At 38.7% G+C, this 25649-nt stretch overlaps 1 protein-coding gene across 12 annotated transcripts in view; it reads left to right on the top strand.

The window, feature by feature from the left end:
* PARD3 (par-3 family cell polarity regulator) overlaps positions 1–25649 on the top strand; it is a 467456-nt gene that overhangs the window by 39297 nt on the left and 402510 nt on the right. For all 12 annotated transcript variants that reach the window (XM_076331853.1, XM_076331849.1, XM_076331848.1 and 9 more), the window contains exon 2: positions 14941–15042. In XM_076331853.1, the coding sequence (XP_076187968.1) occupies positions 14941–15042 (102 nt within the window). The remainder of the gene's footprint in view (positions 1–14940; positions 15043–25649) is intronic.

Raw genomic sequence — 25649 nt, 5'->3', positions numbered from 1 at the left:
AAAGCATGTTCAGGCTCTTGAAAATGATTTTCTTTCACTTAATATTTTAAATTGTGTAAACATACATAATATTTTTTCCCCCTACTCAGTCAAAATAGAGCATGACAGAAATCTGAGAATCCAGATTTCTTGTGGCGGATTTCCTCTTTAAGAACAATATTCTTGACTTTAAAAATAAGAACTGGAGAGTGGGTTTTATATATACAGGGTTGTTGTTTTGGTGCTTGCAAGCTTCTGTCAGTCCAGACATCTCACCACTTAAAAAAGTATGAGGGATTTTTTTTAAAATATATTTTTATCCCAGTTATTGAAACTTTCATTGTATTTTTAACAGTGCTGTTGCTATTAAGGTGGAAGAGAAGAGACATAACAAAGGCCTATTGGTTGCTAGGAGAAAACTTGCAAAGTTAAATTAATTAGTTTGAGGTGTTTTGAAAAAATTCATGGATGGAGGCTGTGGTTAGATGAAATGGTTTAAAACTTTGGTTAGCTTGATCTAGTACTGTCCAGGGAGCTGTTAGCATATGCTATCTAAAACATAGGCTAAAAGAAAGATGCCATATTTTAATCTATTTCTGTTCATCAAGCTCTTTTCTTTTTGCTCTACTGTGTTACAGAACAGCAAGCAGGTTTTTCTCTTTAGTGGAGCCTAAGACACTACCTTAATGTATGGAACAGCAGCGTTGGTTATGCACTGATCATTCAAAGTTAGCAAGAAATGCTAGCACCTTCTTATATCTGTGCTTTGGTGTGGCACCGATTAGAGATATCCCAGGTGAATAATATAAACAGGTTTTCTGAAAAAAGATTTGTATAGTTTCTAAGAACCTTTTTTTTTTCCCTGTAGCTTATTAGGCAGGGTTTCCTGCTTGTTCTTAGTCTCAAATATACTGTATTTGTTTTAAAGGAGTTAGTTACAGAAAATAAAGTTGCAGTACTTTAAAACGTACTACTTCTCTGTGCACATATGCATGTAAATGAATAATATGGGGGGTTTGAATTTTTTTTGTTTTTAATCAATCTTATGTGAAACTTATTTTTGCCATTAGTTACGACAAATTCTCAGATTCTGTATATATATGTGTATGTGTGTATATATATAAAATAAAGTATACTGTTATATTGAAAACATTTTCAATACAGTCAGTTTCTCAAAGCACATAAAGAAATAGAAACCGGAGGTTTCAAACTCAGGTTTGACCAAGTCGAGGATACTCTTGAATTTGTCTAGCAGAAGCAAATAAAGATAAATACTTGGGTTTTACAGGGCTTGAAGGTATAATTCTAGGTGGAATATTATGGTGCATTTGAGTGTATGTCTAACATTGTTACTCTGCATGCAATTGCAGTCATTTATCTGTATCTTCTGCCAAGGTTGACTTGGTTACAAAGATGGGAATTTCTAATTTACACCAAATTATAAGTTATGGCTGAGAATACCAAAGTGTCGTATCGTTCTCATATTAATCAAAACTTCTAGAGATACAAATTGCAGTGCCCTGAGCTGGAGAAATTAAGCACTTGTTACAATTTCCTATATGATATACTCACAGCTCAGTTGAGAAGACTTAAAGGTTTACCTTTTGTTTGAAATAGGGCTTGGCATTGCTTCACTGGTTTCAATGGTTATTTTTCACTGCTTTCTTTTCTGGTCAAGAAGACTAGCTGGTTTTGCTTCTCTCTTAATCAAGTCTTCTGCTTTAATTTTGACGAGTGCAGACATGCTGTTAGAGATTTAAGCAATTTTGAAAGATGTGTAATGGGTTAGAGTTCAGTGTACTGCTGTTAGCTGCTCCCTATCGCTGGAGGTGACAAGGGAGAAGATAACTAAGGAAGTAAAAGGAGGTTTTTAATGCTAACCCCCATCTTCCTGCATTAGTGGATTCATTTTTGGCAAGCTTTGCTTATGTTGATGGGCAGTAATGCAGCTAGGTCTGTGAGAGTATCACAATGTCAAGTGGGAAGGAATACCGCTGTAGTAAATGGAAGGGGTACGCTTTTAATAATTTTTTTCCAATAGTTGTCCTCTGTGTTTGCTTTAACATCTTGGAAGTGCTCTCTGTTTCTGCTGCTGGCCGGGCATAGAAGTGGTGGTGGGCCATAAATAGATGTGGATGATGGAGGAGAAGGGTGGGTTTCGAGATGCCGGAGGAAGAGGGAAGGTTGCGGTGCACCTGGCAGCTGTGGGGCCAGGCAATTTTTGGTGTAAATGGCATTCTGGAACTGTAACTGAGATTGAGGGAGGAGTTTGAAAATGAGGAGAGTCACTGGTAATGTGAGGGTTCAGGGCAAGGAGAGGAGTTAGGGTTTTCCCATTACGAGCTCCCTTCACTACTCAGAGGGTGGGAGTGGGATTCTGTTTTCTTCTGCTTAAACTGGGGCTAGCCTTAAGCTTAGACCAGTCATGAGCTTAGTTGTGGATTTGAAAAAGAGTATTGTTGCGGATTTGTGAGGAGGAACTGTAACTGATGACCTCTGAACAAAACATGGATGCAAATTGAAATAGTAGGAGGAGTAAAATGCAGAGTTGGTAGCACTCAGCATTAGTTCTGTCTTTATTTTCCTGGTGAGGTCTCCAGCCTGCTATGGTGCTAATTGCATTTCATCTTAAACATGGTAATACCCTGCAGCACAGTCAGACTGTAGTACAGCCATGGTAAACCGAAGGTTACCGTAGTGTCAATTTTTTTACAAAAAAGTCTTTATCTTTAGAAGTTTTGAATACATTTGAAAACAAAACAAATAATCCTTGAGATTACTACTTTTAGGAGTTTGGTTTTAAGGTATTTTCCCTCCTTCACCGTAACGTGGAATGCTGCATTGCAGTTTCTGCTCTGGATTAGCAGCAATCAGAACCCTGAATTCAAAGAGATTGACAGATCTGTTTTGTTTAACCTTATAAAATAATCATGATTATAGTAGATGAATTTATATAGTGATTGTTCTCAAAGTTTCAGACAAATGCTAGGCATGTTTAGAAATGAGTGACTACACACTTAAATCAGTACCACAAGAAGGTATTGAAATTACACTGCTTCAAAAAGATTGGGCAGTTTGGAAAAGTAATAGCTAAATATTGTTGCTAAATTTGTTCCCCAGAGATGAAAATAAGGCCTGTTTTGGTTAAAATATCTTGAAAAGTATTTAACAGATAAATTAACGTGCTACTATGATTATTTCCACATTGCTTTTGCAGATGCTAACTAGAAACCAATTTTCCTTGGTGGGTTTGACCCAGAGGCACGTGCGTGTGTGAGCACAGGTGTATGTTAAACAGAGATACTGTTCCACGGGTGTCTGATCCTTACGGGTGAGATGGCAGAGTGGTGGTGTGCGGGGGTCCTCCGACCTCACGTCAGCATACTTCGGCAATGTAGAAAGCTTTTTGTATGAGCTATAATGTGTGCATAGGCGTAGAGAACAAAGGAAGGGAATATAGCTGTAGTCTTAGGAGCACTTCTATAGGGCACAGTGGAAACTCCTGAACCTTTCAGTCCCCTACTCACTATCAGCAGCATTTCCCTGCAACACAAATCAGTAGAAATGCTCCACATATAACTCTTCTGGGTCCTAGGACCCAGTCTTGATCTGTAGGTGTTTTTCAGCATATGTTAGTTTGTCACTCTCTATTTGTACGATATACCAGCTTGATCCAACAGACGTAGGTGACACATTGCTTTGCCTCTAAACTGGACAGGGAATTACTGCGTAGGTAGCAGGCGGTGCCCAAGCAACCTGCTGCTCTTGTGTGCTGCGGTGCAGGGAGCGTGGGGGATCTGCTCCCACATGCACCCCACTTACAGCAACTGCACAGGAGGCAGGGAGAGCTCGTGGGTGCCCCTGTGCATGGCTGACCAGGTGGCAGGGGAGAGTAAGGCGTCTGGGATGCTAAAACTCTAAATCCTATCAGAAATGTAAGATATCATAGCCAACCTAAATAAAGATAAACTTTCCTCATTCACATAACTTGTGCATTCCTTCCACATGCTCCAGCAAAGCTGTTTATATTGCAAAGTCCTACTCACCAAGCCTTGACTTTGAAGCTCCCAGAGGAAGAATACAGTCATCAGAACAGAGTGGCATTTCATATTTTTTATTAACTTCATAGTTTACATGGTGTCAGAAATGTGAGGTACTGTATATAATAATGTTTTTGCCACTCTCTCTGTATAGTAATCATTGTTTAAGGTTCACATACTACCAGATTAATTGACTATGCCCACCTGGGAGCATATATCAAAACTGGTTGTTTCCATCATTCATGGCACTTGATATTATTGGCCCCCAAATGGAAATCTGATTTCCAGTACATTTCTGAAATAAATTAGGCTCTTTATCTCATGTTGGATGTCACTAGGGTAGACAACTGTATTTCTACCATCCTAAATCTTCCTTTGAAACATTTTGACAGACTCACAATTTTTTTTGTTTAATGAACATAGATCAATCATACACATGTCAGTCTACAATATATATGTCTGTATATACAGACATACACATGTGGATGGTTATTCCAGTAAAATCCATTATTCCAGTCTAAATCTAGTACTGAATTTGAAGAGCTATCATAGTGGCTGAAAAAAAATGATAAACGTTTAAATCCAAGCAATGCTGTAATGATGGGAGGAGGTAAGAGATACGCTCTTGGAAGAAACAGAAAGCACTTCTCTCTTCATCAGATTCACTCATGGTTCAATTGTTGAGCTGCAATCCAAAGAAGTTCTTCATTTCTTCAGCATCGTTGCTCTAACTCTGATGTCCCTGCATAGAAGATTGTGCACCAATATACCCAGTGTATTTCACTACATATTCATGAGCTCTGGACTTGATTACTGTAATTCATATCTGTCATCTGGAGTTAATACTAATAATTACTAATGGTAATCGATAAACTATTTTGTTGCATTATTTGTTGTATTTAAATGCAGATTATGGAGTAAGCTCTATGTTACAGCAAAATAATCTGAAAAGGGCACTTTTTTTTTTACTTTACTTGTGAATTTAGCACACTTGGAGTTTGTGGCATTGCTTGGATAGATGTGTAGGATTTTCCTACAGAGGAATAAATCCATGTAAAAGTTTTATTTTGCAGTTTGGGCAGGACAGTGTTATTCAGTGCTCACAGCATGGACATGAGGGAGTTTAGAGATATAGTGTCACTCCACTCAATATATTTCTCTCAAATATAATTTTTTTCCCCCTAGCCAACAGAACATAATTGTGCACAGCATAAACAATCAGTAGTCATGGTGAAAAACTGTTAATCTTTCATAGCCAAATGTAAAGCTTTATTATTCATTTATTAATTCTCAGAGTTGGTTGCCATGTGCATTCTAGTGGCAGCACAAAATAACTTTTCCTTTTTTGTGGGTGCCTGACTTGATGCTAATAGCAGAGTCCAGGCACTGGCGGGGTGCTCAGGAGCCTGGACCTGCCCTTTGGTGGTGGCACCTCCTAGTGGTTAGAGGACTGTGTGCTGTAAAGAAATGTCACTAAAGTAATTAGTTTTGACAATGAGCAATGTTTTCAGTGCAGTATTTTTGGAATAGGCCACGAGGAGCCATGTGAAATGCAGCCAGGACCCCAGGACCTGGGGGTGTTGGTCGACAGCCAGCTCAATGTGAGCCAGCAGTCCAAGAAGGCCAATGGCATCCTGGCCTGTATCAGCAATAGTGTGGCCAGCAGGAGTAGGGAAGTGATTGTCCCCCTGTACTCGGCACTGGTGAGGCCGCACCTCGAATACTGTGTTCAGTTTTGGGCCCCTCACTACAAGAAGGACGTTGAGGTGCTGGAGCGTGTCCAGAGAAGGGCAACGAGGCTGGTGAGGGGTCAGGAGAACAAGTCTTATGAGGAGCGGCTGAGGGAACTGGGGTTGTTTAGCCTGGAGAAAAGGAGGCTGAGGGGAGACCTCATCGCTCTCTACAACTACCTGAAAGGAGGTTGTAGCGAGGTGGGTGTTGGTCTTTTCTCCGAAGTAACAAGCGATAGGACGAGAGGAAATGGCCTCAAGTTGTGCCAGGGGAGGTTTAGATTGGACATGAGGAAAAATTTCCTCACCGAAAGGGTTGTCAAGCATTGAGACAGGCTGCCCAGGGAAGTGGTTGAGTCACCATCCCTGGAGGTATTTGAAAGACGTGTAGATATGGTGCTTAGGGACATGGTTTAGTGGTGGACTTGGCAGTGCTAGGTTAATGGTTGGACTCAATGATCTTAAGGGTCTTTTTCCAACCTAAATGATTCTATGATTCTATGCCCAGTCCTGCACCGGGGAAGGAGGAGCCCCCTGCAGTGACACAGGCTGGGGCGGGAGCTGCTCGGGGGCTGGGGGCAGCGAGTGGGCAGGAGCCAGCCCTGCACCCTGGCAGCAGGCAGTGTCCTGCGCTGGGTCAGCAGGGCACGGCCAGGAGATGGAGGAAGGGATCATCCCCCTCTGCTCAGCATGCGTCGGTCTGCGTCCAGTTTTGGGATGTCCTGAGATCCCTTCTAACCTGAATTATTCCATGATGTTAGGTTATCGGGGCATAAGGAGATGATGTGCTATTTAATAGGTATTGGAAATATGCAGCACATAGGAAAGTTGATTTAAATTAATTAGTGATATGATTTCTTGTGGATTGCTATAGATTGCTTCTAGGTGAAGTGGGTGAGTTAAAAAAAAAAAAACAACAAGACTTCATGATGCACGGAGGTAACTCATTAATAGGACGAACTTACGTATCCTAAGACACCGTATTCTGTCTAGAAAATTGTAGGGTAGCAAAACAGGAAGGGTGGCTCTAGAGTACATCTCGGACTACTTTCCTTACAGATTTAGGAAATCACCATTTCTTTTCAGAAGAGCAAGAGATTCACATACATATTTTAAAGTTTATGCAAACTGTAGTGGCCAACAGCCAAAGTAAATTTACCATTTTTAATACCAAAATTTTGCTGTTTAAAGCAAGATGCAGTAGTTCCTTCTTGCTTTTTTTGTACTCCAGTAGTAATGCAGCACACCTCGATATGTAGTAGTGTTCCAGTGGTTTATTGACCATATTATTTCAATTTAGTGGGTTTTAGGAGACATTTAATTGCTAAAGTGGGTAACTAATTGGCTCATTTTTTTGGCTATCAGACTTCTATGCTGAGGACTGAAATTGATGGTGTAATGTGATCAATTTTTAAGTAAATCACTGTTATTGTTGAAAGTGGACATGCAGGATGCATGCAAAACCTAACATTACTTTTTTTTACTTTGTAATCGCCCTTTCCAACATTTCAGTGTCTCAGGAAGAGTGTTATTGGCCAGATGTTCAGATTTTGTCTTGGATGGATTTCTGGTAGCTTAAAGCCCTTTTAGCGAGACTGGGAAAGCATTGTTGAGTGTAGAAGTGGAACAAGATGCTCCAGTGGTCAGACTTGCATGTTCTTCTCTTTTTCATAACTGGTTCGTATCTGGGATGAGTATATATCCCTTGGTTGAAAACACTGTATATAAAGTTGTATGTTTGAAAAAATCGAATCCCTGACCAAACCCTCTTCTAAAGGCATGATTAGTAACCTTCCTGGGTGTGTATCCCTATTTCTTGGTAATACAAAATACTAAGAAATTAACTTTAGCATAATACATCCCCAGTCCAAAAAGCAGTTTTACAGGTTAAGAAACAAAAAGATGAAAGGCACGACGCTTATTTTCTACTGTACAGCGTTCAGTTATTTTCTGTAGTCCTCTGTAGCCCTGTTTTTCTTTACTTCATGGGGCACAGGGCAAGGTAGAATAAACGTGCTCTAAAATTGGTATGAGGGGAGTGATTGCGGATGAAGTGTGGTCAGAAATGGAAAAAGTAACTGTCCTTTCCACTCATCACCTGGTAACTTAAGAGTTGTTACAGGTATCCGTTGCTTTCTGAGGTCTCCTGGGCTACTTTCATTAATGTTAAGTATTTTGCCGGCTTGTGCCCTTGCAGAGATGGTGAGGGTACTTACATTGTATCATTATTGCCAACTGTCCGTGGTGCGGTATCAGTGTACCTAAGAGAGTGCAATGGTCTTTGAAGCTATTCCCCCCCCCCCCCCCCCCCCCCCCCCCCCACCTTGCTGGTGTTGTGTGTTACACAGCAGGTCTTTGTGCCTGAAATTCGAGGAGACATGCAATGGGAAGGAGATGCAATTCAAACCCAAGGACTTGTTCTTGCCGGCTTGTTGGGCTGTGGAACGTAACTGGAATCTAGCTGACATTGCGAGCGTTAGTGGCTTCCATTTGGCACCTGAATGCTTGTTTTGATGGTTCCTCCTGCAGCACAGAGCTAGACAGGGAAATGAATGAATTCAGTGGCAAATTTTCAGATATATTACTTTTTTATTAACAATTATTTTCCCTTCAGCCTGTGTTAACGTGCCCAAGTGCCACATGCTGCTGAACAGACAAGTCCGGTACACACTCCAGCCTGATGATTTAGTCGGTTTTGGTCTGTGTGTACTCTTTCGCCACAAAGGCTTTATCTGTTCTCAAAATACTCAAAACAGTGAAGATAGCCACATATATGGCCATGTAATCTTAAATTTCAGATGGTTTTAAGCAGAAACTAAAAATATATACTTACTTTCCCTATATCTCCTCATTTACAAATGAGAAGTTATACTGACCCACTTGGATCTGCTTCTGTGCTTTCACTCTTCTTGGTGGCGAGTCCATTTTCCTTTGAGAGTTATACTGAAATATCTGTGCATGACTGTCCAGTTGACAGTGTTTTTTAAAAATCATTTAAGTATCTATGTACTGAAAAAGATCTTAAAGCAAAAAGCTATAAATGATATCTAAATTTAAATCATTTCAGTTTTAGAAAGATAATGATCTCTGATAGGCATAGAGAGCCTCAGTGAGCTCAGCTTGGCACAGCCATTCTGTTTCCCCAGATACTGCTCCATGGTAAGAAATACTCTTCCTGTTTTGGCCTGAACAGATTAGAAAATGTAGGGGTGTGTGTGTGGAGAAAAATCTGATTTACTTGATTTCAGGATGTGTAACAAATTGTAGTGGCAACTACTGTTGGTCTGCACCCAGCTGAAAGCTGCAGTTGGGAAACCTGAGTTGTTATGGTCAAATGTAAGAAGTACAGACACCTCTCGGGGAGCGCTTGCTGTCCTCCCTCAGTAGTGTTCTCTGAGTGGGTTTCAAACCAAACACAAGAGATCACCCCCCCACATTGCACCCCCAACTACCTAATCGTAGCCATGCAGATAAAAGTCTTTTTGATGCTTTGGGACATCCTTCTGGTGGGCAGGTGAGATTAAATCACAGCAGTGGGCATAACCTGTAAATGCTAAGCATTGGAAGGCAGGCTTTTTAGGAGCTAGATTTTCTGCTTTGTCTTAAATAGATAGCTACTTCTGACTAAGAAGTTTGTGGTGTTCTCTTCTTGTACAACATGGACAAAATATTTCAAAGAATAATCTTATTTATTGTAACTTTTTATGTTAAACACTTCTGTACATTTTTGGAAAGGATACATTTACAAAAACCAAGACACTTATTTGGAACTAAAGGAATAAGAAATCTTCCTATGCCATTTAATGAGAACACATTGCAGTTTCCATTCCTGTTTCTAGATATTGTTTTCCACATATGGTCCTTGTTTCCATTATGTGGGAACATAAAATTGTTAGCTACAGAATATTGAATGATATTACTTAAACGAATGGTTTTCTCAGTTTTTCCTTCGTCCTTTTTAGAAGTCATGTTGTATGGAATAAACAGAAGATGAATGGCTGCATTCTTACTGCCTTTGTAATGTGCTCCTGCCTTCGCTCTCAGTGCTGGTGTTCACTTAGCAAATATTTATCTTCCATTATAGAGGACTTCGGAGCAGAAAATGTAGTGCTCATGAGTTTAAATTATAAGTACCTTTACAATCATAGTCAAGTACAATAGTTAAATGGGTGTACACAGGAAACGGGAGATCTGACTTGCTTAGACTTGAGCTGAGTGATGCAATATTTAAATGAAGATACTATAAATCAGGTTTAGTATTACTTCTATCCTTGTATTCAATGAAGTGAACTTGCTAGTTCTTCTGTGTGAACTGGTGACAGAGGCATTTATACAGCTTTTACAAAATAATTGCACATTGCTAATTTACACATTGGTGGGGCAGTGTAGCTAATGAGTTTTCTATCAAAGTATGTTTTTATATCTCTAAATGCATTACAGATTTGGGGAGTGCAGTACTGTTTTATATAATCGTAACAGTGAGAGGATATAAATGTGGCTTTGTTTTGTTGACAAAATGTGAAAATCTAATTGTAATATACAAATTCAAATTTTGAAACAACAGCAAACATCCTCCTCTGGGATGCCTGGAACTCATGAAGTTCAACGAGGCCAAGTGCAAGGTCCTGCACAGGGGTTGGGGCAATCCCAAGCACAAATACAGACTGGGCGGAGAATGGATTGAGAGCAGCCCTGAGGAGAAGGACTTGGGGGTGTTGGTTGATGAGAAGCTCAGCATGACCCGGCAATGTACGCTTGCAGCCCAGAAAGCCAACCATATCCTGGGCTGCATCAAAAGAAGTGTGACCAGCAGGTCAGGGGAGGTGATTCTCCCCCTCTACTCTGCTTTCATGAGACCCCACCTGGAGTACTGTGTTCAGCTCTGGGGCCCCCAACATAACAAGGACATGGACCTGTTGGACCGAGTCCAGAGGAGGGCCATGAAGATGATCAGAGGGCTGGAGCACGTCTCCTGTGAAGACAGGCTGAGAGAGTTGGGGTTGTTCAGCCTGGAGAAGAGAAGGCCCTGGGGATACCTTATAGCAGCCTTCCAGTACCTGAAGGGAGCCTACATGAAAGCTGGAGAGGGACTTTTTGCAAGGACATGTAGTGATAGGACATGGGATAATGGCTTTAAACTGAAAGCGTGTAGATTTAGAGTAGATACAAGGAAGAAATTCTTCACCATGAGAGTGGTGAGGCACTGGAACAGGTTGCCCAGAGAATCTGTGGATGCCCCATCCCTGGAAGTGTTCAAGGCCAGGTTGGATGAGGCTTTGAGCAACCTGGTCTAGTGGAAGGTGTCCCTGCCCATGGCAGGAGGGTTGGAACTAGATGATCTTTAAGGTCCCTTCCAACCCAAACCATTCTATGATTCTATGTTTTCTTAAACCAGAACAACTCTGAAGCAGGTTTCTTGAAAAGCTTCTGAGTAATTTTTAAAATTTTGTTTCCTTTTTTTTCATCTTTAGAGAAACTGACTTTTACAGACGTGACATATTTTGCACTTTTCTTGTTTTATAACTAGAAGACATTTTCCTTTTCACTTGTGTAAGCACCCCATTGCACGTGCCCTGAGCAGGCCATTTCTCTGTGGGTTAATACTGGAGCAAGTTCCTAATTAGTGAGAACTCGCTTGAGAGCCCTGCGCTGCCACCGGGAGAGGGTGACCCCGAAGGTGTTTCGCGTGTCCTGAAGGAATGATTGGACCAGTTTACCCTGCAGATGAAGTTGTGTAAGCTCCAGTAAACTGGTAATTGCCGATTTCCAGTTTATGACTCAGTAACTGGTCTAAGCCAAAACAGTATTTTTTACTGCTTCAGAAAATGCTTGAAGACTGTATTACTGCTATTGCACAGGGAATTATGAATATCTGTTTACTGGCTGCGATGGAGAGATACAACTTGACCAAGCTGTGAATACAGATACCCTTGTAACATCAATGTAGTAGTACTTGAATTCAAATCAGTGTTAAGTTTGGTCCAGTTTCTTTTGTATTTAGCAAACAGTGCATACGAGCTGACTCTTATACAACGTATGTTCATTGTAGACAGAACACAGAATTAGGAATTTAAATGTCAACATTTATGCAGTTTGGGTGTTTCCATGTCATTTGGTTAGTTAATACATAGAATTAGTTGTTAAAATTTGGAACCATAAATAGCTGTGGATTTCCTTAACTAGGTAAAATCACTAGCCTCGATGATGATGATGTTGGTTAGTTTTGGTTTTTTTTAGTATGGTGTAGCTAATCTCTACAAAATGTGAGTACTCCCCTCCCAGCTAGACCTCTCTTCCCTCCCAAGCCTCCCCCACCAAATCTTTATGTGAAACCTTTAGTAGAGTAAAAGGGCCTCAAGAGGAGGACTGCTCTGTGAAGTTTGGAGAGGGCTTTAATGAAAAGTTTCATTGTTATTTCATATTTACTTACCAAATCCTGCCAGAGTAAATTCTTGCCAAACTTGTTTTATATATTTCTTGTCTGGTCTTGCTAACGTATTGTTTTGTATCAGGACCTTGTCTGACAGGAAAAGCGACCAGAGCAGTTCAGGCTATGGCACAACAAATAGGTGATGCAGGAAGAACCAAGTCTATCTAAAATTTCTTATGCAATATCGAGAAACTTTTAAAGGAACTAATTAGCAAAAGTGATGCAGCTTATATATCAAAGCTATTTTTAATGTAGATTGTACATACTGAAATAGCACGCTAGTGCTTTAGAAGTGGGCGTTTCTACTATTGATTCTGTAATGGTGCGTGTGTTCTTACATTTGCCTTGGAGGTGGGAAATACTTGTGGTAGGAAGAAAAAAAAAAAAGGATACAGGAATATTGAAGTTGTAGTTTCAGTTTGGGTGCTGTTTGTTTTGATGGATGTAGTCAAGTCACTGAGCCAGTATTGCAATTATCTGTTTTTAATGTTTCCATTCTTCAGTAAGAAGATTAAGTGATGCAAACAAAAATGGTGAAGCGTCTGACATATGAGGGATCAGACTCTCTTAAAGCCCAAACTAGTTTTTCCATTTCTGATTCTGCAGTGAAGCCTGGCTTATGGTTCAATTCTGACTTGGCTTTGAGATGGAATAATTAGTAGAGGAAACCTGAATCAAGTCCTTTAGGAGTGCAAGGTGCTTCCTAGCTCGTCAGTTTGGTTGTGTCTTCAAAGCCTGGGTTTTCCCAACTGTGTTTCAGTCTCTGGTGTAGATACGAGAGGCAGAGGAGATTTTTGTAATGGCCTGGAGGATGAGGAAAGATCCTCTTTCCTTTTAGTTTGAGAGCAGAATTTATAAATGGACTTCCCTTTAGAACTTGTTTGTTAAGGAACTTTGAAGCCTTCAGAAGGCTTTTTCCAGCCCTGTCTATAAGTGTTAGTAGAGTATTCAAACTTAACAAAAAGTTTATCCTAGTATTTGCATTACGTACCTTTTTACGGAGTAAATTTCTATAATATGTAGCTATGTGTGCACCTCTGTATGCATGACAATGTGAATAATGTAGTACTATTTTTAATTATTCCTGAATTTTTACTTAAAAACGATGGTTGCTGAATTATCTCCTATAATGTGCTACAACAGTAAGTGCGGTTTGGAGAAAAGCCATACACTAGGAAAATCAGTTAATTGTATAATAAATACTTGCTTAGAAGAAATGTAAGGTAATGATATTTAATACCTAGGGAAATTAGAGAAAAAAATCTGTAATTTAATTTCTGAAATGACTAGCCTAATGACCGCAAAATGTAATTCTGAAATCTGATCATCTGATGATGATGATTTACAGCAGTATTTAAGGTGGATGTACTTATACAAACAATGAAGTAAGTTTCATGGTTATCAAATTTCTTCAAAATCTTTGACCTATGCCTATATATTATGTGCAAATAAAGAGAGTTCTTGGATATTAAAAACAAAACGAATATCCCTTGATGTTCTTTCATGCAGCATGCTGTCAAAGATTTCATGCAGCATGTCCTGTCAAGATTTAAAAACACATGGATTTAGAGGAATTGTGGTGGTCCCCTTTCTCGTCCTGTTCCATCCTTTAAGAAATCAAATTATTTTCAAGTTCTTTAAGGGCGGAGGTTTTTCTTTTTGGCAGGGGTTTTTTGGTGTGTTTTGTGGTGGTGATTTTTTTTTTGTTGTTGTTTTTTTTGACTTCTAGACACTGATACCTGAAAAGACTTGGATGGTAATTGCTATTTTTAGGAAGTCAGACACTTTGCAAGGTGTTGCAAGTTCGAAGGTCCTCAAATTAGTCACTTTTGCAGTCGTGCCTGCTCAGTGAAAAGCAAGGAAGCTCTCTTACTGCTAGACACACTTAACAACAGCCCGGGGCATTGGCACTGTTATGGGGGAATATTTGAGAAGCAAGAAAAGATTATGTATCATGTTCAGGTTGTGTGTTTATAGTACAACTTTCCCCTGTTAGAAAACAAACCTTTTAAGAATAACATGTTGAGTACTAAACAGCACTCAGGTCATGTAGCGATATGTAGAAGACACTTTGTGGACACAATCTTATTCTATGAGTTATGGTTTCCTTTTGCATCAAAAGTAGTAATGAAGAATATAAAGCCAGTCTTCTCAGTTACTGATAGACACAGTTATACACACAAAACCACCCACCCACATATATATGCATATATATACACATGTGTGTGTGTATATGTATCTTTTTTAATTAAAATGGGGAAAGTGTTCTTCGTGTAAGATTTAGATATCCCATCTACCAACTCTGCCAAAGCACAGGTAGAAAGCCCTTTGATATCATTTAAATATTGTTTTGTACCCTTTATAGCTGTCCTGTAAAAAACCCCACACTTTACAGCTGTCCTGTAATGTTTTGTGCCTGTTGACCGCTCTCTGAGATACTTTATTTTGAGGACTATGTATTTTCCTTTTAAATAGTGCATATGTTCAGTTACACTGGCAACGCTGTTCCCCTGTTTGTCAGTGATGGGACTGTGACTCGTGCAGAGCTGATAAAAGTGGGAAGAGTATGTATCTAATCTAGGGTGATTTAAAAAAAGGAACTTTGGCTTACATCTCAATTTACATTTATTTACAGGAATATGAGCTAAATGGATGTTTTAATGTCGAACATTTGTAGGATTGCGATGTTAGCTATATGGTGAAATAACCTTTTTCTGTTGGTATGTGATATCTGATATTATTTTCTTTTCCTTTTATGCAGGATCCAAACTACTGGATACAAGTACATCGGCTGGAGCATGGGGATGGTGGGATCTTAGATCTCGATGACATTCTTTGTGATGTAGCTGATGACAAAGACCGTGTAAGTACAAATAGCTATGAAAGCAGCTCAGTGTGCACTGTGCGTCGGCATATCAGCGTTCTGTGTTTCCTGCACATGTCCAAAAGTGGTAGTCAATACAGAGGTTTTAGGGGTTTTTTATATAGTTTGCTTGACAGATAGAAGTCTGTTACTGTTATGTTTTTCAAAAAGTACAGGAAATCTTTTATTGAAATAATGGGTTTTCCATCCTTTTTGGTTCTTTAAAAGTTCAAGTAAGAAAAGGAGACTGCAAGAATAAAAAAACCTCATACAGTGCAACAATAATGCAAAAAAATTAAATCTGTAAGTTAAGATTTTAGCTTCATGTTACCAGTTGAATATGTGAAAAATATGTGCTGTTTTTAGACTGGAGCGTTGGTGGATTGTTTTTCAAAAATCTTTTTGGGAGGAATTGCTAGTTACAGAGAACTTGAGAAAATAATTATACACTGCTGGGTCTTGAATGCTTTTATTCTTTGTTTTAAGCAGAAATTTAGATCGCAGTCAGCTAAGAGGTTTTTGGTTATTGGCTGTTTGTTTGAGATTATAGATACTTGTGTCTTTGAATTACATGTTCAAAAAGGGTAAGGTAAGAAACACTGTGGCAAACTGTCAAGTCGTATGTAAATAGGCCACTTTTCTCTGCAAAGCCGCATGTGTTTGCTGAAGCTCTTGAGAGTGTCTGAGTCTGAATACAGACTTCAGTCTGGAAATGTGTTTCAGGACCCTGCTCCCTTCACAGACAGGATCCTTAATTGTCTCTTGGAAGCAACAGGCATTCTGAAGGCTCCTTGAAAACTGGCCAAATGATGACTCTTAGGCTAATTTTTCAGAAATAAATATTTTGCCTGCAGTTATTTCTTGTGACAAAATCTAATTGACATGGTTATTTCAACCGGGACTTTATAAAGAAAAATTATGTGAGGAGTCTTGGGATATGGAGACTCCTCGCCGTCTGAAATGTTGGGATTACTCACTCAAGCTGTATAGAGTAACAGTGCTGAGTTTTCAGGAATTTCTTCCATAAAAATAGTGCCCAGCTAAGATTTCATGAAAAGCTACTTAAAACCTTTAGTTAGTTATCTCGTATTGAAGTGCTCAGCTGCATGATTAGTTTAGCTTTTGCTTACAGGCCTCAAGGAGTCTGGTGCAAGTTGTCACTGTATGTGTGTGTATATATATATATTTATTTATTTAAATTTATTTATTTTATTAAATTTATTTATTTTTTTAAACTTATTTGAATCATGTACTTCTTAGCTCCTCACATGCTCTTCCCTTCAGAAGGAGAAGTTTGAATTCTGGTGACTTCAAGACCTCATTCTTTGGCTGTTACATTGGCTTGTCGCCTTCCAGTGGGGTAATTCCTCACAGTGAAACTCTGTGGGTGTTTTTATGTGCATGACTAATAGATGAAGAACTCTGACTGCAACTGAAACAGGCAAAGTCATTATTACAATATTGTTTTTGTGTATAGATGGACAAGATACCTAGTAATTAGTAGTATTTATTTCTGTGTTTGCCAAGCTTGTATCCTCTGATTCTGTGAATCTGGCACATCTCTACTGATAGCACTTACCAGTTAAATTTCCTTTTTTAAAGGACCTTGTAGCATTGATTAGGAAGTGCAATATAAACATGTGCCATGCTATACTGCTTTATATCTTTGAATTAATCATTCTCACTGGACCTTCATGTTTGATTCTTTTCAAGCATTTCAGTCATTAGTCATTGTTTTTCAGTTTCCCGTCTTATATTTTACACCTGACCTTCCTGGTTCCCTTTAGTTTTGGATTGTTAGCTTTTTTAATTGGGACAAAAATATTTAGGATATTGCAAATCTGAACACTTAATACCTTTGTGTTCATCTTCACAAGGAAGTTTGTTACATTCTTGAAGACAAGTTTGTTGTGCTATTCACTACCTATCATCTGAACTTCAGAAAATCAGTTTGCTCTTGTCATGGTTCTTTAGATGTAAGGATCATTCCCACAGTGATAAATGTAATTTTTGTCTTTTTTATGTTGCTTTTATGCCATAATTATTTGTACAGTGTCATATATGCACAATACAGAATGCAAAGCAGCTAAGGACCAGCTTGTCCTCTTGATGAATTTATTGCTCTGTATAGTCAACTATATTAGTAAAATAAAACTCTAAGTAACGTGAAGAATATATTTACTCCTATTCCACTGTCTCCATGGAGAAAATGCTCTATGCTATAACAAATACAAAGACCCTTAGAGACAGCAGCTGTTCTGAATGGAATAAGAGAAGTATATTTGTGATGGTGTCCTTCACATTAAAATGCAGCATGGTTAGGGGTGACTTTATTTAGCTTCTTCAGTCCCTATATTTTGGTATTCTTGTCACTTACTAAAACAGAATGGATGAGTAAAGGTTAAGCAGTTGCTGTCTGGAATAATTTGTGATGTTCAATGTTGTTCCCCCTTAAAAAAAAGGAGAAAAAACATGAAACAAACTACATGGAAAAATTGATTTTGCTAAGCTGTTTCTTTCTGAAACAGCTTTTCTTAAGCCCTTTAACATAGTTCATTGAGAAAGTGCGTAACGCATTCTAACTTAGCTGGCATGCAACTTCAACATTCATATTGCACAATATCACTACACATGAAGTTGCTGATGAAAACTCGGTTAATGCAGTTAATGGTAGTAAGAGTATTAAAACAAAAACCAATAAATGCTCATTTGGATAATTTTTTTCTTGGAGAAATTTTTTGTGATTGATTGAAGTGCAAATTTTGTCCAGGTTTTATTATGGAAAGATAGTTTTCAATAGAAATATATAAATATTTTTTATATTTATCTGTCTCTGTATACATGAATACAAATGGCTTGTCTTGTCTTTGTTGTTTTTGAAAAATATTTGGCTACAAGAAACAAGAATCTGTTTTCAACTAGTGGCATCCATTCTAGTTCTAAGATGAGCATGTTTGGTACTGTTTGAGGAAACTCCTTGAAAAGCTTGGGCAGATGAATATCTAATATCTCTTTTCCAGAAATAAAGGAGAAATAACTCCTTGTAACTTGCTTTTAGTCAACTGCATAACCTATTTTTGTTATTTTGAAAATACATTTCTTGTGCATTTAGTGATTTTAACTATTTTAAAGATAGGTTAACAAACTGATTCATTTAGATTTCTGTTACTTGTAAAAGTAGCCCTTCATTTAAAGGCTCTCAGAAAACATATGTCAGCTTGACAAGTTTCCAGCTTGATGATAACATACTCGATGACCTCAGTTCAGTTCTTAGTAGGCAGACATTCTCAACAGCAAAAAAACCCCCAACCAACTGAACAAAAAAATCCCCAACCATCTTTAACCTGGCAGGCTGAAGCACATGGACACTGCAGTGATCCTCATACTTTGGGTGTAATGTGAAAGTACTTATTCAGGGGTCTCAGAGGCCCTTGCTTATCCATGGAAAAAAATATTCAGGAAATTGTTATGTAATCTCCCATTTTAAAAGTATATGTGTGACTGTAACTTGCTCCCCGTTGAATTCTCACTGAAATAGTCACTTGTATTTTGCACAATTTAAAAAAATTATTTTGTGTGCACTTTTACGTAATTTTTTCCTGCATAGTAATGCTCAGGTTGTTGCTCAGTGAAAAGTTTTGGAGATCAAAATGTCTATGTTTGGTGTAGCTACATTTTTGAAAAACTAGAGGCTTTCCTTCCCAAGAGAACAACAAGGATCTGCCATTAGCATAAACCATGGTTTTGGTGAGCAGTTGGGCAAATAGAGCTAGGTTGAAATGATGTAGGGTACAAACCTAATCGCAATTATTCATAAATTCATTTGCCCAAATGTATTAGGTTTTTGGTAGCTTGGGATTAGCAACCTGTAAATGTAAAAGCATCGGCATCTTATAATTTCTTTCCATCACTGTCCTAATAAATTCAACACTCTAGTTCTCAAAAATAACTGCTGCATTTTGTTGTATGCTTAGAGTTACAGCCTGGGTTTTGTTCTCTAAGGAATGGGCTTTCTTTGCTTGACTTGCCATTTTCAAATATTCAGTCAGCTCTTCACTCTGCATAAGTGTTGTGGTTTAACCTCAGCCGGTAACTAAGCACCACCCAGCCGCTCGCTCACTCCCCCCACAGTGGGATGGGGGAGAGAATCAGAAGAGTAAAAGTGAGAAAACTCATGGGTTGAGGTAAAGACAGTTTAATAGGTAAAGCAAAAGCTGTGCACGCAAGCAAAGCAAAACAAGGAATTCATTCACTACTTCCCATTGGCAGGCAGGTGTTCAGCCATCTCCAGGAAAGCAGGGCTCCATCACGCGTAATGGTTACTTGGGAAGACAAACGCCATCACTCCGAACGTCCCCCCTTCCTTCTTCTTCCCCCAGCTTTATATACTGAGCATGACGTCATATGGTATGGAATATCCCTTTGGCCAGTTTGGGTCAGCTGTCCTGGCTGTGCCCCCTCCCAGCTTCTTGTGCACCTCCAGCCTTCTCAGTCGGTAGAGCATGGGAAGCCAAAAAGTCCTTGACTAGTGTAAGCATTACCTAGCAACAACTAAAACATCGATGTGTTATCAACATTGTTCTCATCCTAAATCCAAAACACAGCACTGTACCAGCTACTAGGAAGGAGATTAACTCTATCCCTGCTGAAACCAGGACAGTAAGTCATACTGACTGACCTCATGCCCACTGAGTGCAGAGGTAAAAACCAGGGGAATATGGTTTGGTATTGTCTGGAGTGAAGTTTCATGCTTACCACAGCGTTTATGTGCGTGATGTCACTGTAAGATCAAGGTGATGTTGGTGCTTACTGCTGGTTAGACATGCTTTGAACCTCCTAGAAAGACGCACAAGAAGTTGCTGTTTTGAGTGGAATACCGTTGGTGAGAATGGACTGGAGATTCATTTCATAAATCTGTGCAGAAATGGAGTTTGTAAGCATTCATGATTTAGAGTTCACTATGTAGAGTAATCAAATTGCTGCTGAAATTCAGTGAGATCAATTGCATTTCATTTGCATCCACTTTTAGAGACCTACAGAGACTCTATTAATATTATTATGAATTTAATGCCCACTTGCTTCTAGTGTGATGGGAGAAAGTATTTGAGCAGCTTCTTCACATAATAGGAAGACACATTGGGAGCTTTTCCCAGCGTAGTGGAAAGGAAATGAACTTTTGGTTTTTGTGTTAAACATATGGTCAATTCTAAATAATACTGTTGTTTTGTTTACTTCCTCTTTGAAAGCACTGTTGAGTTAGAGAGGCATGTGATACAGTCATCCTTTCCAAACCCACATTTTGTGTATTTTGTTTGTAACAAATGTTAACTTGAAACCAACACAAAAATAAGTCTATTTTGAGCAAATGCATTATGATGTTAGGGTTAAAGGCTAGCTAGGGACTGGAGAGCTGTGATAGAATATCTCGCTGCTATTGATTTTTGTTCTGTCACCTGTTTTCAGGGACAATTATGCCAGACCCCAGTTCTATAGTAAATTCTGTGACCAGTGACAACATGATGCTGCTAGAAAGAATGAGGTTCTGGTAACCCTGTGTCTGTTTGTTCTCTTCAAAATGTTAAAGAGCTTTTGAACTTGATGAAAGTTGCACAGATAAACTTTTGTGTTATCTTTAGATTTCCATCAGCACATAATCAGAATACTCAAAGTAGTGTTGTTTGTTCTAAATTTGGGTGTCTTTCTGCCTCATTTAAGCAAAACTACAGCTGAATTTACATTTGAATTCTCTTTGACTCTGAAACTTAAGAATTCAACCTAAAACCGTGAACAGAGAAGAACAACAAATTTTAGTTGTACTTCTAAAGTTTGTTTCTGCCATTAACAGATTAAAACTCTGGAGTGAATGAAAGAACATCTAGGTCCAGTGCAGCAAATCTGACAGCAAAACCTAAAAATGCTAAAAAATTACTCAAAAATATGATTCTTAGTATTTACAATACCATGATTGGTATGCCCTTCTTCCTTTTTTGTCAAAACTTTTCCATCAAATTTCAACTACTGCCGTGATTATCTCTTCTACACTGTGCAGCTTCTCTCTTCTTGTTCTGTGACTGCTTTCCCTGTATCCCAGGAAAACAGGATGACCTTGAAACAATTTGTTGTTACTCATAAGTGACTTGGCAAAACACATTTTGAACATAAGGCATTCTTTTCTTGTAACAGCTTAAAATAACTACTTGAGCCACTGAGCTTGGGAAAGTATTGATACTGGGAAAGAAACCCTTCCTATAACAATTCCATGATTATTTTCTGTTAAAAAATTCAAAAACTTCAGTTTAACAATGAGCTCTTGATGTCATTCGGCATTCTGCAGTGTTTTTTATTTTAATTACATTTTTAGAGGTTGACAATTTGATATTAACCGAAGTTCTGACAAATTGGTAAAAACAGAATGTCTCTGTTTTAACCAGGTTTTCTTGCATTAACACTATTGACTCATTATTACTGGCATGGCCACATGATTTTTAGGTCTGTCTTGCTGATGGATTTAAAGTAGAAAAATCAAAGTTTTTATGTAGTCTTTATTCCCAGCTGCTATTTAATGAAGACATATTTGGAAATAACATATTCCAAATACAAATATTATCTTCTGTCAAAGAATTGAATTAAAATGCTTGTAGTATTTCTAATAAACTAAGTGTTAACTTCACAGTGTTTATGGATGAGACTAAAACCCATGGAAGTGAGGAAATATTGGGCATAATATATGAATATTGAAATGTGCATTTTCCAATCACTGAGTGATACTAGATGTAACTAAATGTTGTCTCCCATCTGTAGCTCTTAGTTTTTCATCTCTTTCAGCACCGTTCTCCAAATTATTAATCTCATCATCATTTACTTTTTCTAGCTCTGTGAACACAGCATTTCCGTTCATGATTTGTTGTTTATTTTTGGGATAAACTGCAATATCACAATTCCTTTCCTGTATTACTGAAGTAGTTGTATCAATGCACTAAAAATTCCCAGGTAGGAGAGGAGTGACACTGGTAAATTTGTAAATTGGTAAATTAGTTTCCATGGAGATCTGAAGAACCGCAGGTAAATCTGACTTCTGAAAATTGAATAATTTGGTAAAACTGTTCTCTGAGGAATAGCAGGCCTATGCATGAATATGATATACTGGGGAAGACCACGACAGTGTTGTGAAGAATGTCGTGCCTCACAAGCCTTCCCGTATTCTCAGCAAAGACAGACCTGAGCAACAGTGACTGGGTTAGTACAGTCAAAAACCCCACAAACTTGCCATGGGATAAGAGGAAGGGTCTTAGGGATACGTAACTTGATTGGAAAATGGAAAATAAAGCATGTATTGTTCAATATATTTGCAATTGTCCTGAAAAAAGGGAAAGGGGTATTGGAATTTGTCACTCTAGTATTCAATTATTGTGTGTGAAACCGAATGTTGATGGTAGATGCTGGTTATGAAGGGTTGCAGAAACATCCTGTGATACAGGGGGAGTGGACAATAACATGGTGGATGAAATATCATTTTGGCAAATGTGATGTGATTTCAGAGAGAAAATAATGAGTTCTGAGCTAGCTATTACATTTGGGAAAATGCTTTTGATTTTGTAATAGACCTCTGGAAACATTGGCTTACACTGCAAGGTACAGCTCTGTAAGACATAATAAGATCTAAGAAGGCATCCAGCAGCTTGCCCTTGCGTCTGCCTCTTTCCCACGTTGTCATCCCTGTCCTGCCACTTACCTTGTGCAGGCTCTGGCGCTCTTTGGACCCCGTCTCTTAGCAGATTTATTCACTAAAATGGCAGAAGACTCCTCCTTGCAAAAATAACTGAGTGTTTTTCTGCTGTTTCATGAGCATTGTCAGTTCACCAAAGGATCTGGCAAGCTGAGGAGGAAAGGCAGAGGACTTCACTGCTGGAAGTGGTTGAGGTGTGAAGGAAGAAGAGGGAGGGTGGGAACATGAGCGGGCTCAGACCTTCCCTTTCAGTTCAGCAAGGCTGCCAGTGGCCGTGGAGCTGCCAGAGTGGTCCCTGTGGCGAAGCAAGGAGTAGAGAAGGGAGCTGGTGATGGGATCTTGCTGCTGTGTACATGCTGGTGGTGAGCCCTCTGCTTCCTCCAGACACAAACCAAGCAACCAAAAAAGATTTTGTAGAAACAGCAAAAGCACAGAGCAAATGCCAACTTGATTCCAGGTATAGGTTAAAGGCTTCTCTACCAGCAGTCTCTAAATGGACCAGGACTCTCAGCCTTGCAGAGAGGATGGAAGAAGCAAACTGTAGATGACTGTAAAGTCAGAGGTGACATTGAGGAGTCGTTCTTTGTCCTTTTCATTGCAAGGTCTGGGGGCATCAAATGAAACTAAAGTTTTCATTAGCAAAGCAAATACTACCTTTTGTTTTCAAATTTCATTTTTTGAGTGCTGCAGATTCTTGTAGTTAGGGGAACTGTGAATAAATACAATCCAGACTTTTTCTGTATCTTTACAGATTTTAAGGATCTCTGTCCTTTTTCTTCGTAATTTACATTCTCTCATTCGGAAATCCTTTCATTATCTCTGCTCATTCTTGTTACATTTCTTGTGCCTGTTTTAGGTCTAATGTGTTTTTTATTGAAGGGAAATGATCAGGATTGTACCTGGTATTTGATACATGGTCAGATGCATTTTAATGGATTTTTAAAGTTTATTTGTGCTTTTCTCAGTCGTAACTGCTAATATTTGTTTTCATGTAAATAAGCATGATTAGAGTATGTCATAAGAGTAGTTACCTGCAAAAGACTGTCACGCTTTCCTTGACCTTAATTTTTATGATATATCAGAATACTTGTGATTTTTATCAAATGCTACAGAGGCTTCAAGAAGTTTTGGAGGACATATTTTTGAGACGTCATGTTTTAAAAGCATGCATAATGCTGAATTATCTGCTTATTTTTACTCTTCAAAAAGATGATGCTTGTAAATCATGGGAACTGGTAATTTAAGTAGGGTCACAATTTGTGAGAAAGAGTCTCTTTAATCTGAACTTTGGTGAAAACCACAGAGAGTGTTGAAATGATGATGGTCTCACAGTGTCTAATGTTAGTAACACTGAAGGTCGATATGTGGATGATGACTACTAAAGTACTATAAACCTATCACAATTAAGAGGTACTTTGTACTAAAAATATTTAATAATGGATATTTTTCTATGTCCTATAATAATTACAGATTCACTACTTAGATGTAGTTGTAGATAACATGAAGCAGTGCTTTCTAATTCTTCACAGTGTAAATCTCCACAGAAATCTGCAGTGAACCTAGAATTAGGCCATTATGGCTAATAAATGCATGATATTCTGATAGCTTTTCATTAATTTTAGCAGTATCACTTTTGTCCTAGAGGTATATTATTCATCCTACAACAAAGGAAGAAATTGCAGAAAAGGTTGGTTATGGGAATTCATTAGCACTACCCTCTTACTCCTTGATATCAGCAGGTCTTAAAAGAAATGCTGTTCCAACTTCACAGATATTTCCTAACAGAGGTGATGAGACTCATACACTAGAGGACTGACCCATATTAAAGCTTAATTATAGTAATGGATAATCCTGCAAGTATAAATTATTCACAGTTGTTTTGTATGTGAAGTAGCGTCATGAATAAATTAAGGAAAAGTTTCTGGAAAAGACCCTGGACAATGGCGTAAGTTTGTCAAAAGGTAGTTTTCCTCCTTGTATTTTAACCCAGCTTTAAATCTGACAGCGTTAGGTTTGCAGGCGCATTCCCATATGCACAGCTTTGCGCTTTGGATATGTTTTGCTTAATGGAAATCAATAGCAGCAAGTCTTGGGGCTTTACACCTTTGTAGTGTTCCTTGACTAATATGTTATGCAAGGGAAACATTCCTACCTAAACACAGTCCTGGTACAAAAGTTGCAATCTCAGCTGTCTGATAAGATTCCCTCACTGTCACTAGGATGAGAATTCATTAGCGTTACCCTCTTATCCGTTGATACCAACAGGTCTTAAGAGAGTGCTGTAACTTCATAGTTATTTCCAGGAAGGGTGTTAAGATTCATACATAGGCTTGGACTTTATTTTCTAGTTGGCTTAGTAGATAAAGTACCTCATAAGTTTGTAGTGTGAATAGTCTTTCTGACAGAGAAAAGGGAATATTTGAATTAGGTTAAAACAGGGCCCCTAATGAATGGTGCAGCTACCTCATGCTGAAGGTTCCTTCACCAAGTGCCTTGGATCTAAAGAGAAGAAAATAATGCTGTCTTCTTTTGGGGAGCTTTCACCAGTCTGATTTTTCAGATACCTTCCTAGCAGTAGCCCAGAAAGGAAGGAGTTAAGAAGATGCTTTGAACCCAAAGTCTTCTGCTTCATCCCCACACCCTGTTGGTGTACTTCCACACCCTGTTGGTGTGCAGGGAACTACCTTCTGTTCACCTTTAGCGTGCTCAGCAGGATAGTCACTACATTTTTCAGATTAGCATCATTGCTGAAGCCTGTTTGAGTTTATACAGCAGGAAGGAGTTCTGCCTGCTCTTCGGTGACATACAGCATTGCAGGACCATCGGCTTTTTTCATTTGTACAACCTGTTGGAAGAACTGAAATTGTTCTTAGATGGGCTC

This window comes from Aptenodytes patagonicus, chromosome 2 (assembly GCF_965638725.1).
Source record: "Aptenodytes patagonicus chromosome 2, bAptPat1.pri.cur, whole genome shotgun sequence".
NCBI lineage: Eukaryota > Metazoa > Chordata > Aves > Sphenisciformes > Spheniscidae > Aptenodytes > Aptenodytes patagonicus.
This window is presented reverse-complemented; position numbering and strand designations above follow the sequence as displayed.